At 39.3% G+C, this 12892-nt stretch overlaps 1 protein-coding gene across 1 annotated transcript; it reads right to left on the bottom strand.

Moving 5' to 3' along the window:
* Positions 1–2961: 2961 nt before the first annotated feature.
* On the bottom strand, positions 2962–12524 carry mmp14a (matrix metallopeptidase 14a (membrane-inserted)). The gene is made up of 10 exons (XM_079455550.1): positions 12001–12524; positions 6852–7000; positions 6592–6714; positions 5993–6300; positions 5714–5875; positions 5497–5639; positions 5270–5408; positions 5035–5185; positions 4808–4923; positions 2962–4447 (listed from the first exon to the last, which is right to left on the bottom strand). The coding sequence occupies exons 1-10, from the start codon at positions 12100–12102 to the stop codon at positions 4119–4121; spliced, it is 1722 nt and encodes a 573-aa protein (XP_079311676.1). The 5' UTR covers positions 12103–12524; the 3' UTR covers positions 2962–4118.
* Between the last annotated feature and the right edge of the window lie 368 nt (positions 12525–12892).

Below are 12892 nucleotides of genomic sequence, written 5' to 3'. Positions count from 1 at the left end.
ATTGGTTGTCACTGCTTGATTCTTTCTTATAGTGACATCAAAGAGACCGAAATTCAAATGGGCATTACAGAAAAACATAAAAGATCAAATGTAGAAATGTAAAAAAATAGCTCTCTCTCTCTCTCTCTCTCTCTCTCTCTCTCTCTCTCTCTCTCTCTCTCTCTCTTACTTTTTCAGAGACATACTGGCCTTCTTGCTGATTTCAGCAGCCTCTCTCCATAATTATGGCCCCAGTTGCTGAACTGCAGATTTTTTCCTCTGGTGTTTTACTGGACGCTGGAGCAGGTTCAACATTTTTTGTCGTCTGCACTATAAGACTGTTTTGGTTAAGATGTTGAAAGCTAACAAACACAATGGAAACCAAACACACTTTCGTTTTTTCTCACACCACCACTGAAGAAAATAATCTTCTATTTTATTATTGTTACATATAAATATGCCCTGTTAAACCTAATAAAACCCCTGTTTTCATATACATGTATAGTTCAAAGTATTAAGACACACGTATAGTTCAAAGTATTAAGACACAATCATTCTTGCTTTTGAGTTTTCATTTTCTTTTCCTGGTCTTTCTTTCAATGTAATTTCACCAGCTGATGTTTCCCCATCTCCATCTCTCTCTCACTCTGTCCCTCCTTCGTGTTGTTTTGGTTTTTCACAGAATGAGTTCCAGATGTTGCTTTGAGTGCACAAAGGGAAGAGAGTGAGCAGAGGACAGAAAGGTTTAAGGGGAAGAACTAAATATGAAGTGACTGTTCGGCCCTTTTTAAAAAAACGAAGATGAAGGTGTATATGGAGTGTGTGGATTGCAGATTTGTGAGCTAAGGTGAATATTGGAAGGGTTCTCAACAGGATATGACAAAGCTCCATTTACAGTATTTTGGTGTTTAGGTTTTAACAGGCTTTTGGATTAAGCAATAAACTTCTGGCTTTAGTACAGATGTTAGAAAGAGCGAGAGCAAGAAAGTGCTAACACTAACTGTACAATATTTCACATAATAAGAAAAAGACAATAAACAGTAAACAATTAATTGAATCACGTATTTGTGTTATGTAATAAACAACAGAGACAGTGTTAAATATACAGTTGCGTGAAAAATTGCCTACATAAAAAACTTGACCTGCCACAAATTACCAATCATATTCAAGAATTCCAGAAGGTTTTTCCATTTCACCATGCTTGACGACTTCTCCGACTTCTCCATCTGCTTTCTAGCTCCTCTCCTACCTTCTTCAGTCCTTCTTTTCATCTCTCAGGGAGAATGTGTGCTGTATGTAGGTTACACAAAACACTGTAACACATACACACAGTCTCAATTGCAAGCAGCTGTTCAGGCCACGTCCGTTTCGCCAGCTCAGTGTGTGTGTGTGTGTGTATGTGTATGTGTGCGTGTGCGTGTGCGTGTGTGTGTGGGCGTATGTGTACTTTTTCACTGGCCACCCCACCAGACAAGAACCAAGCACAGTGAAGATGACTGCCAGAGCTCTCCCACACCACCTCTGCCAGAACCAGACTTCCTGTCCTCAACTGTCCTTCCTTAGGCCTAAGGCCAATGTATTAACATTATAATATATCAAACATATTTATTCTTTAACACATTAAATGTAATACGTAATAAAACCTGTCTGAACACCCTAATTGATGCTCTCACAAAATAAAAAACGGATGCTTTTGCAGACAGAGAAACCACAAGTGTTTCATTGGGTAGTGTGTCAGAGAGAGAGAGAGAGAGAGAGAGAGAGAGAGTGAGAGAGAGAGAGAGAGAGAGAGAGAGAGAGAGAGAGAGAGAGACAAACAAACGAAAGAAACAATAATCTAATCATGAGGAATGAGACCCATCGTGTCATCCTTTAATATGATGAACCGGCATCTGGTAAATATACTCTGAACACACCACATGGTGAAACTATGCCAATGTGAGGAGAAAAAGAAAAGGATTTAAAGGGGAGGGGGCTGGAAAAACAGCACAGAGATGTTTGTGGTTAGGGTGTCATTTAAAATCCTCATAAAATGCAATAATCTTGCTGTGTGGATAAATGGGGAGAGGGGAGAGAGTGGGAAGCAGAAATGGCAGAGGGCTGTTTTCTGTCTCACTCTGTTAGAACAGTTTTAACACACTTTGAAAAAATGATGTTCCCACCCATACTCCTAAGTATAGGCATGTCTCTCTGAGTACAGACACATGCTGTCCTGCACTGTAAACAGCAACTAGTAAGATTTACAAAACAATTTTGTTATTTGTGCAAATTTTGCAGTTTTTTTTAAGTAATCTTCACTTAAAACACGGTGTAAACACTTGCAAAAAAGTGAAATTTCCTTTAAAAAACAGCGTAAAAAACATTACAAAATATATTGTACTTAAAAGAACTTTGTGCAAAACCTGCGCAAATTAACAACTAAGGAAGTCATTATACATTTATATGTTAAGGTTATATGTTTTTTGTTACAGGAGTGTGCACTCAAGTTTCTTTAAGTTAATAATATGTTAATATTAGATTACTTAAAAAGTTAACATTAGATAATGCACTTGTTTAAACCCATAAACCCATATACACAACCAAGACACTTTCAATAGAACTATATCAATCATTTAAAGGGATAGTTCCTAAACACAGAAGAAGATGTTTGGAAGAATGTTAGTATTTTCAGTTCCGGGACATCATTGACAAACATATTAGGAAGACTTAAATGATAGTTTAAGGTGTCCGAGAACTCTTTGTTTTCTTTATTCTTTAAAATATCTCATTGTGTGTTCAACAGAACAAAAAATACAATATTGTTTTCCTACTAAATGGTTGTGAAGGATGTCCCTGGCCAGAACTGAAAATGTATCCAATTATCTTTCTGTGTTCATTGGAACAAAGAAATGTATACAGAATGATAGATTTGTCCTTTTTGGATGAACTATCCCTTTAACACATCACTCAATTGCAAGATTTTATTTCCAAGAAAATGGGAATCAAGTTAAAAAGGTTTTTATTTAATTTTCATTTCCAGGTACAAAAAGTATAAAACAAGCAAAATCTCATTCCTTTACAATTATCATTATAAATATCATTACCATTATCATTGTTGACTAATTAAGAAACGTCCAATGCTGATGAAGTTCAATTACAGAAAACCCATAGCACCATTACTGTTTATAAATAATTCTTTATTCTTTTCTCTCACTAAAATGAGACAATCTCACCTCCAGCCTCTCTAAACCTGATTTCTAAAACCTGACATTGGAAGCAAATTTGAAATAAGTCACATTCCGCCTGTGTCCAGCAGGACCTGAAATGACAATTTACAGATTACACATGGAGAACAATAATAATAATAACCATAGTTAGAATAACAATGCAAATCATTAATGAAATATCATGAATCATAGCACAATGTCACATACAATAGTATTTTGAGTTGGTCTGCTCTTTAGGTGTAATCAGAAACTGGCCTACTTTAATAGCTGAGTCGACTTCTCTCTCCCTGAACGTTGATATTTAACCTTTGACCTTTCACATACAGCAGGTCTCTACAGTTGAGCCATACTTTGTGCATACACTGATCTGTGAAAGGTCAAAATCTATCCTTGTCTTTGGGAATAAAGTGTGCGAGGTGACAGTGTGACTTTGGGGGAACTGGAGGTTTCCATTGCATCTATGTGAAACGCAGGTTTCCGAGTTCATGAAGAAAATTCAAGTGAGATGAAGAACAATTATTTTAAAGATGTCAATCAAACAGCTGGTGTCGAGTTAGGTTCTGGAGAGGGAGATTGTCAAAGAAGATAAAGGAGGGATTATATATAGGAAAGAAGACTAAAAAAGTGCATTTCACTGCAGTTTTAAAGGGTAACCATAGAAACAGAGAGGGGATATCAGTTTGTTTCTCCCTTCCGTATTGCTTTTTCGTTTTATTAATGGAAAAGACGTACAGGTAAATAGAAAAAAAGTACAATACACATCCTTTCCTTAATTCTGTCATCTCTACCCCTCGTGGACCTTTAAAAGTGACATTCGTTTTCACTCCACCCTAACACACAATATGTCCCATTAGACACCTCTCCCAAAGTCATCAATTTGTATCCCTTGTATCTTTCTCCTTTTTCTCTTCCTTTCTGTGACTTTGTCTGTCTTTAAACTTTATCGAGCAGAGAGCGGTGGCAGTAGAGGAGGCGTCGAGGGGTGCCGTAGCGGCGGAAGAAAAGCAGAGCTCCTAAAGTGACAAGCACACAGGCCAGAAGAAAGAGAGGGATCACAATGACTGTAGCCCTTCCCATGGCTGCACCCTCTGACTCGTCCACCTCAATGAAGATCACTTCCCCATTCCCGGTTCGCTTCTTGGGCTCCTCCCCTTCACAGCCCATCCAATCAGTGAGAACTGATTTGGGGTAGCCCGGCTCCACCTTCAGCTGTTCATTGTTATACTTCCAGTACTTATTGGCTTTATAGAAGTAAGTGTGGGCTGAAGGATTGGGGTAAAGAGCAAAAGGGGTAAAGTTATCTCAGTAAATGGTGTTTAACTGTAATGCATCATAAATTTGGCAAAACCCTGCCCCCCACAAAATAGCAACTAGCTGCGACAAAGCACCTTATTCTTTATTTCAGTATGCAGCTTCCATTTTGTATCGTTTTGCAGTTGCATATCAGCAGTTTTATGTTTTAATACTGCATTAGGTTTAATATGTATTATCCCATGTATTTTTAAATTCCAAAAAGGTGCTCAAGGCCTCAATGATGTGTTGCTGCATGAGCCAACATCCCCTAGCTACAACTAAATAATCTTTTGTTTCATTAATCAAGCGCATCTCAAATGTTCCTGTACCTCTGTCCTCACTCATCATGGCTCCTTTGATGTTATCTGGTACTCCTGTCCATACACTGATGGGTCTGGGATACTCCGGATCCACTGACCTGCTGTCCTCATTGAAACGGTAATAACTGAGATTCAGGCAAAATCGAGAGCAGCAGAGGAGACAATAAAAGAGAATCACAAGTTAACAAAAAAAACGATAAGATACTGACTAATGAGAGGTAGCACTAAGATCGTACTTGGCTCCTCTAAAGAAGTAAGTGTTGCCAGTGGGCGTGTAGAAAACAGCTGCGTCCAGTTTGTCTCTAGGAAGGCCTGTGCCAAGCTCCTTGAAGGTTTTTGGATAACCTTCCTCCATTTTGGCCTCGCTAAACACCCAGTACTTATCCCCTGGAGAAAAATAAACATTATTATTTTTGATCAATGTGAGAAATACTGACTTCACTGAGGTGGAAATGCAAACGATGGGCGCACCCTTGAAGAAAACAAATTTTCCATCAGAACGTTCGTAGGCTGCATTGATAGAGGGAGGCAATCCCTTCCAGAAGTGTCCAATGGGCATGGGATACCCCTGTTGAGGTTTACCATCACGAATTCTCCAGAACCACTTTTCCTGTGAGAGAACATAGGTGTGTTAATATTAAAAACATAAAAATCACAATCACGAACATACTAAGAGTCAAGACAGAGAGGTGGCATACTTTGAAGGCGAACATCTCTCCCCTCAGAATTGCAATGGTGTCAAAGTGTCCCTCACATATGTCGGGGCCAAATGAAGGGCGATCTGGTTTGGGAGTGGGAGGCCGAGGTGCTGGTGGTTTAGGGGGTTTAGCAGAGCCAGCGCCTGCCGAAAAAGCCATGGGGTGAGTATTATTGTACATTCAAATGATACACAATATTCATTTTTCAACTGACTACCATATATTTGCTGAATTCCCCTTCTGTCATCATCAGGCAGAACAAAGTTCTCAGTGTCCATCCACTGGTAAAACGGAGCCATGATGGCAGAGGGATCTCCGGAGTGTTCCAAACCAAGAGCATGACCCAATTCATGCACTGCCACCAAAAACACATCATTGCCTGAATAAAAGGAAAAGAGAGACGATAATGAAATTACAAAACACAAAATGTACACGCACACACTTTAACTATAGTTTATTCAGCCAATGAACATATTGTACTCTACTCTTTGCTCACCTCCCTGGTCAACGTTGCCTGTTGTCCACGGCTCTGCTGCGTCAAAATGGGTATCACCTCCGATGCCGTGACCAGGGAAGTATGCGTGGGCCAGGAAGCCCCCCTCGCCATCGAACGGGGTGCTGTCTTCATGAAAGCCTTCCGCGAAAAAGAGCATGATATCCGCATACTTGTCCACCTTGCCTTTGATTTGACTAAATGGAATTTCGCGGAACTTCAGGGGCGTCACAGCCTCCCAGACCTTAAACGCCTTTCTGATGGCCTCATGTGTGGCCTTTTCACCAACTTTGGGTGTGTAGTTCTGAATACTGAGAAATGAGAAAATGCAGAAACATAAATGAGTTTATAGGTTAGATAAACTCTAGTGCGCCTTTAAAAAACCTTTTAAATAGAATGAGATCTGCTAATTCCCTCTAATTTTGAAAAAGCAGACGTTCCTGTTTTTATTTTGGATTTGATAATCATTCTGTTTTATATAGGTTTTGAGGAAGTTCATGAACATTCTCCGAATCAATCGTTCACTGGAATTTGATATGCAATGTACTGTATGTATTTATAACTTTGTATAAATAAACGTTCTCGCTAAAATACCTCCATACCTGAATGTGATCTCTCTTTTGTCCCATTTTAGCCCCTGGATGACGTAGCGTTTCTTTCTTAGGTTGCTCTTCAGTTCAGAGCCAAATTTATCCGGAACACCACACCTTGGCCGCTCCATTGCCCTGGCAAGGTCACATCCATTCGAGACATTAATCCCTCGCTCGACTATTAACATCATCCTCAGGTCAGTGTTTTAACAGTTTAGACAATATAATTTATAGAAGAGCATAGGTCCAGTTCAAAGGTAAGCAAGACTTACGTGATAGTAGACTGGTCCATAGATCCGGTCACAGTGAGGCCGTAGAACTTCTGCATGGCCGATATTGCGGAAATGATGGATTTTGGAGAACGGATAGCCTGAGCCCGAACATCACCAGGAGGGAGATACCCATACTGCTGGAGCCACACCTGACAGAACAAATGCTCCATTGTTAATGCACAATACAAACATACTGACAAGTTTCTCATCATCATTAAAATGAACTCAACGTCAAAACAAATTAATGTAATATTGTATATACACACAGACACTGTTCTTTAGAAAATCTGTCAAAGCATGAAACTGCACAAATTTAGCTGCTGTCGTTGGTGATTAGGTGACCTCAGAGAAATGAAGGTCTGTTTGTGTACGTATTGTCCCAAATGTCTCAGCACAGCATCAAATCATCATGACATACTGCTGTCTGAGTTCATAAAAATGAAATTAAACACAAAACTGCCAAAGTCAACACACATTAGTGCAGAACCGCAGTGTAAACATAAGATGTGTATGTATGTGCTCGAGACCTGGTTACACTTTTGTGGGAAAGAGTGTGCGTGTGTCCGAGAATTGTGTCTGTCTTTACAACCTACCCAAACTTTGAAGGAAAGAAACTGCTGGCATAGCTGGTTTTGTCTTCGAAGGAAATCGTTATATAAATAAACTTTTTTCTTTGTAATTAAAAAGGTTTCTTTAAGTTGCAGTATTAGGCTTAGTGTGTAGTCATTTGTTTTATGTGGTCAGTGGATGTAAATGGATGTGACATCATCACTGGTCTGAAAGGTGTGTGGGAGGAAGACCTGCCCGACTGACTGAGTTCAATCAGTTTTTCCGCGGTCTTACAAAAATAAACACAGATCACGAAAGTACAAAGGTAAAATGAGAACCAACAGCGAATAAAATAGATAAAATATATAAACACGGGAAATCCAGTTTCATCGTCTTCATAAAGTCTTTTTTTTGTTGTGTGAAAGAGAGAACTCAGAGTGGTTAATGCCTGAACTAATTATAGATATTTGATACACACGTCAAGTCAAACTAGAATGTTACTGTGTTGTTAAATATCTTTAATAGTTATATAGAAATAATTATAGAATTATATAAATTAAAGCATTTACAATTGAACTCAAACAAAGCCTTCTACTCTCTTTCTTAAGCAGAAAGTTTCCACTGTGTGGGAGGAAAAAGTCCCATCCATTTCTAGGTGTTATATTTATTTCTGTAAAAATAGACGGCGAATGTCTATGTTGAAGTGATGTTTTAGTTAAAGATAGTTCACCCAAAAATGATAATTCGGTCATCATTTACTTACCCTCTTGTCACATCTGTATGACTTTTGCAAAACACAAAAGAATATATTTTGATGAATGTTGGTAATCGAACAACGTTGTCCATTGACTTGCATTGGTTTTGTGTCCACACACAATGGAAGTGAATGGAAACCGCCATTGTTCGGTTACCAGTATTAAGATACAAATATCATCTTTTGTGTTCTGCAGAAGATAGTCATACGGGTGTGAAATAACGAAAGAATTTTCAATTTGGGTGAACTGACCCTTTAAGTTGCAGCACATTATTCTAGCGTTTTAAAGCTGTGCAGGTGTTTGTGGCCTAATCGCTGAGCAGAAAGGTTATAGGTTCAGAGTCACTGTGGTCTATACAGCGTGAGTATATGTCTAATTTGAAGGATCAGACAACCAGTGTCTCCATTTTAACCACAAAGAGTGTCAGCAAACTTACAAGCAGTTTGTCGGTAATCCATGTGACCTCAGACCTCAAACAGTTTTTCTCCTACCAGTCTTTCTCTTTTTTTTCCCTTTTAAAACCTTTAGGATTTATTGAGCGTTGGGTGTAGCATAGATGCTACAGAAAGAAATCAGGAAAGACGGCCAGAGAACAGATTTACAGTGGCTGAAAATAAAGCCTCACCATGTTCATATAGCAACACAGCTTAACTTGTACTAACTCTATGCTGATCACACCTCATCTGCTTTTAATACATGCTTTAATGTCACCATTAGTATCGCAGCACTCCACCGATCAGACAATCCAACCCAGAGGCAATTTCACAGTTCTGTATATAGTAAATCGTTTAGAGCTTCACACTGGGCCATTCACATTGTAGATTTTCCAGAGGGAGTGGTCTACATTAGCCATATCGGTTGAGAAAGTATAAATATGGATCATGCATCAAGTGCAGTGTTAACCTGGTCACCCCTGCTCCGTATTTCTCTATCCTTCCCACAGTTCCTCCTTCTTCATGAGTGCTCTCTGTGTGTGGTGGCTCCACTGTGGTGACGCACCCCAATTTTGTAAAAACACTTTCTTAACTCTTTCCCCCTCTCTCTCTCATACTCCCTCTGAAGGCCACTTTTCTTTCTTCCTAGAAGCCTCAGGTCTCTGACTACTGCCAGAAATCCCAGCATGCTCTACTGCCCTGGATCTCCCAGCAGTGGACGTCAAAGGTTCTATTTAGAAGCCCTCGGCAGTTCCCCTTACTGAGGAAGAGCGAGCGACTGTGTGGCCATGCGTCAGCGTTTACCATGCACAGACAGGTAGCCTTTAATAAGTTTACTGACTCGCAGTCTGTCTGGGAAAGCGTTGAGTAATGATCACGGCCAAACCTGCCATTAAACACAGGGCTGGGAACAGTTTCTTTCTTGGGATCTTCAACACTAGCTATTAACTCAGTGATAGTGACTGACCTGCGAACTGCAAGGGTTCTGAGCATCATTACGTGCTATGACTTCACCGCCACAGATGACAGCAAGGTTAGCACACACTACAACACATTCAGAAACACAAAATTCAACCTCTTAAGATTCTGGGACTGATTCAAAACAAATATCCTGATATTTTGCAACAGGCTACTTTCTGGGATGGCTGATTCTAAGAAACATAATGTCATTGGTCTTGCTGTGTTGCAACCTTAAAGACAACAGGGTGGCTAAATGATGACAGAATTTGCATTTTGAAGGTGAACCATTCCTTTAAAAGACAACAGCATTACAACTGCTCTCACTGATATATCATCTGCAGAAACTATTGCTTTCTGCAAGCTTTCCAGACTAAGAAAAAAGAGCTTTTATGATTTTTACAGCTGAAAAAATGCTCCCCCTAAAAGAGAAAAGTTGTAGAGAGAGAGAGAGAGAGAGAGAAAGGTCGATTTTTTTTATAAAACAAACCCTGAGTGAGAATCCTAGCGATTAAAATGTTACAAAATATTACAACAAAGAAAAGGAAGAAAAAGGAGGGCAGAGGTGAGTTTATGCACGACAGAAGGACTGAGTCAGTCGTTCCCTTTGGTCTGTGCCAATGGAAAAAACTGAACGTTTTAGACATTAGCGCCCGGGTCTCACTGAGCATCTACATCTGTAGAATCAGATCACTGACCCATTTTCCTGAACACCAGAACTACTACCATGATAACAGACTTCCACCGAGTATCAACAATAACAACTTGTGATTTTTGTGTGAAATTGAAGTTAAAGAGGTCATATGATGTGAATATGTGTTTTGCTGTGTCTCTGGTGTGTTATAAGTGTTTGCATTAGACACGTAAAATTGCGAAAATGTAAGTGACGGAACAAAAGATGCATTCTATCTAAAAGCGAACGATCACCTAGATCAACCTGAAACGCCTTGTGTGTAACCACACCCCCACAAATTTACGTCAGTTTGTGGTATGATTTGACTAAGACCGCCCAAAGTTATTCGCAAGTAAGGTGGGCGTACCTGTCAGTACAATTGCTTTAAAACCCGATGCTCCAAATATGGTAAAAGTTCCGTTACATCGGAATCATGTATACACATTGCATTACATCTAAAACAAACAATAATATTTGTTTTAGCCGTGTCCTATGACCCCTTTAACGTTTACTATTAATCAGCAGAAAGTGATGGTCTATTGCAGCTGTTCCAGATGATTACATGTCATTCATATACACTTCTGAACAACATTACACTTTTTGAACAATCCAGACAAGCAAACATCGCAAACAGATTTTGTAAACAGATAAAAACATTTTTTTAAGTATAATTTCCCCAACATGAATCACTACATTTATATTTAATGCAAATTGTACGGTGAAAAGAGAACCTACACATTATTCAGCAGAGTCTCTCAGCAGAGAAGATGCTTTGACATCTGTAATGCTCCTTAAACAAATGCATCATCTCTCGGCTGGGGAGGGGGAGGGGTAGAGGGTTGTGGTGCAATACCCAGCTGTTTTCCATAAGGAATATGGCTGAACTGTATTTTTTTCTTTTGTTGCATTTTAAACCAACAGCATCTGTAACAACAGCAAACGCTGAAAGACAGCAGAGCTCGTCTTTGTTGCAGACTCAAAATAAGTCGAATCAATACTAAAATGAGACAATTTGTTTGTAAAGAAGCTAAAGAATAAAATCCATAATTTCTTAAGGATTGAGACAAAAAACATTGGAAAAACAAAAGGTGCAACTTCTTATATAAGTTCAATAAAACTGAATTGTCTGTTTTGCATCTTTATTGTGACCATTCCTTGTGGTCACGCAACTCTCAAGAGACACAAATCCTGAAGAATACTTTTTTTCCACACTAGCCTTGGTTACATCTGTCAACCATCTCAGACATGTGAAGGAGTGTGAGAGATAGATTATTTGCCTCGGAACCTCCCTCTGATTCTGTTTTCTTTCTAGTGTATGCTTTTCAGACTCCCTGGCTTGAGCTTGTGACAGAGACACCAAAGCCTTCTGAAAACCAAGTATTAGTTCTTATTACCCCGTCATTCACGTGCAGGCCTATTTCTGGTGGACTACAGTATAAACAAAGCCGGTGTAATGTAAATGTATTTCCCACCTTCAAGTCAAATCTGTCAATCTGGTGATGTCGTAATGCTGTAGATGCTGAACACACACAGAATTTTGACCTTAATAACTAACAATCTATGGCTAAATGTGGCTTCAGGACTTGAATGCACTGCCTCAATCCTGATCTGTTTACCCTGACATTTATATAGTCGGAATCTTCATCTGACACCCAGTTAAATTTCTGACTGTATTATGAACTGATAAGGCAGTTTTTGAAGGAAATCCTGACACGTAGAAACATCAGTATATTCACAAACGCAATGCACGAAATTAAAAAAATAAGTCGGTCGGTCTTTACCTCCGGTCTGACTTTCTTGTCACTTGTCCCACTTTGTACCAGAAATACGGCTGTGAGGGCGAGCGTCAGTAGCCGCGGTAACGTGTGCAGTCTCGGTAACATTCCTGCGCGAAAATACAGATTCCAAAAACGCTGGAAAAGTGCTCGAGAATTCGGTCCTTAACTTTTCTCCTCGATGTTTTCCCGATAGATTATCCTGAATCAAATCATCCCAATGGTACAGAAAATCCTCAGAACTTGGAATTGAAAGAATTAAAGATACCCCCAATTATTAAGCAACCATAACTGTGACTTCAAAATTTTTCTTTAAAAACTGTCCCGTGTAAGATTCAACTAACGCAGGAAAATGCGATCTAGGCTCGAGGTCTCTGCAGAAGTGAACTTATATCTGCGCGTTCAGTTGTTTCCCATCTCGCATTGCTTTTTCTTTTGTTCTCTTCAGATCTTTCCACAGGCAGTTTTCAGTGTCAGATAGAGAGAGACGTGGTTGTATTTGACGTCCCCTACGGTAATCTGACTGCACTACCGAGCAAGCATCTAACTAGGAGGAGTTAAAAGAGGATCGACCCTGCAGATGTGCATTTCCCCTATTCAGGTGTGATGAAATAGGGCATCTGAGCACTTTTGCATTGGTTTGACGTCCGACCAATACATTCAACTTTATAACTTATAACATAATAAACCAGATAGACTTGGTTGGTCATATTAACGCAGCAAGTTCTGTCAAAACACATATTAATGAGTTGGATCATACAAGGAATTGCATGCAAAATCAGCATATGACTTCTTCAGTATTGTTTCAGAAGCATCCCAGGTGGACGAAAGACTTTAAAATCGGGATAATTATACGCGTGTATTTTCTTAGTTTTAAAATAGTAATAATAAATAATGG

This window comes from Barbatula barbatula (assembly GCF_947034865.1).
Source record: "Barbatula barbatula genome assembly, chromosome: 1".
NCBI classification, from domain to species: domain Eukaryota; kingdom Metazoa; phylum Chordata; class Actinopteri; order Cypriniformes; family Nemacheilidae; genus Barbatula; species Barbatula barbatula.
This window is presented reverse-complemented; position numbering and strand designations above follow the sequence as displayed.

Bases quoted from the DNA above. Each gene is read 5' to 3' on its own strand.
- mmp14a (XM_079455550.1), bottom strand. From the start codon at position 12,102: ATGTTACCGAGACTGCACACGTTACCGCGGCTACTGACGCTCGCCCTC. The intron at 5,409-5,496 runs GTATGCCACCTC...GTTCTCTCACAG, and splicing joins GAGAGATGTTCGCCTTCAAA to GAAAAGTGGTTCTGGAGAAT. The intron at 5,186-5,269 runs GTGCGCCCATCG...ATTTTTCTCCAG, and splicing joins AAAATTTGTTTTCTTCAAGG to GGGATAAGTACTGGGTGTTT.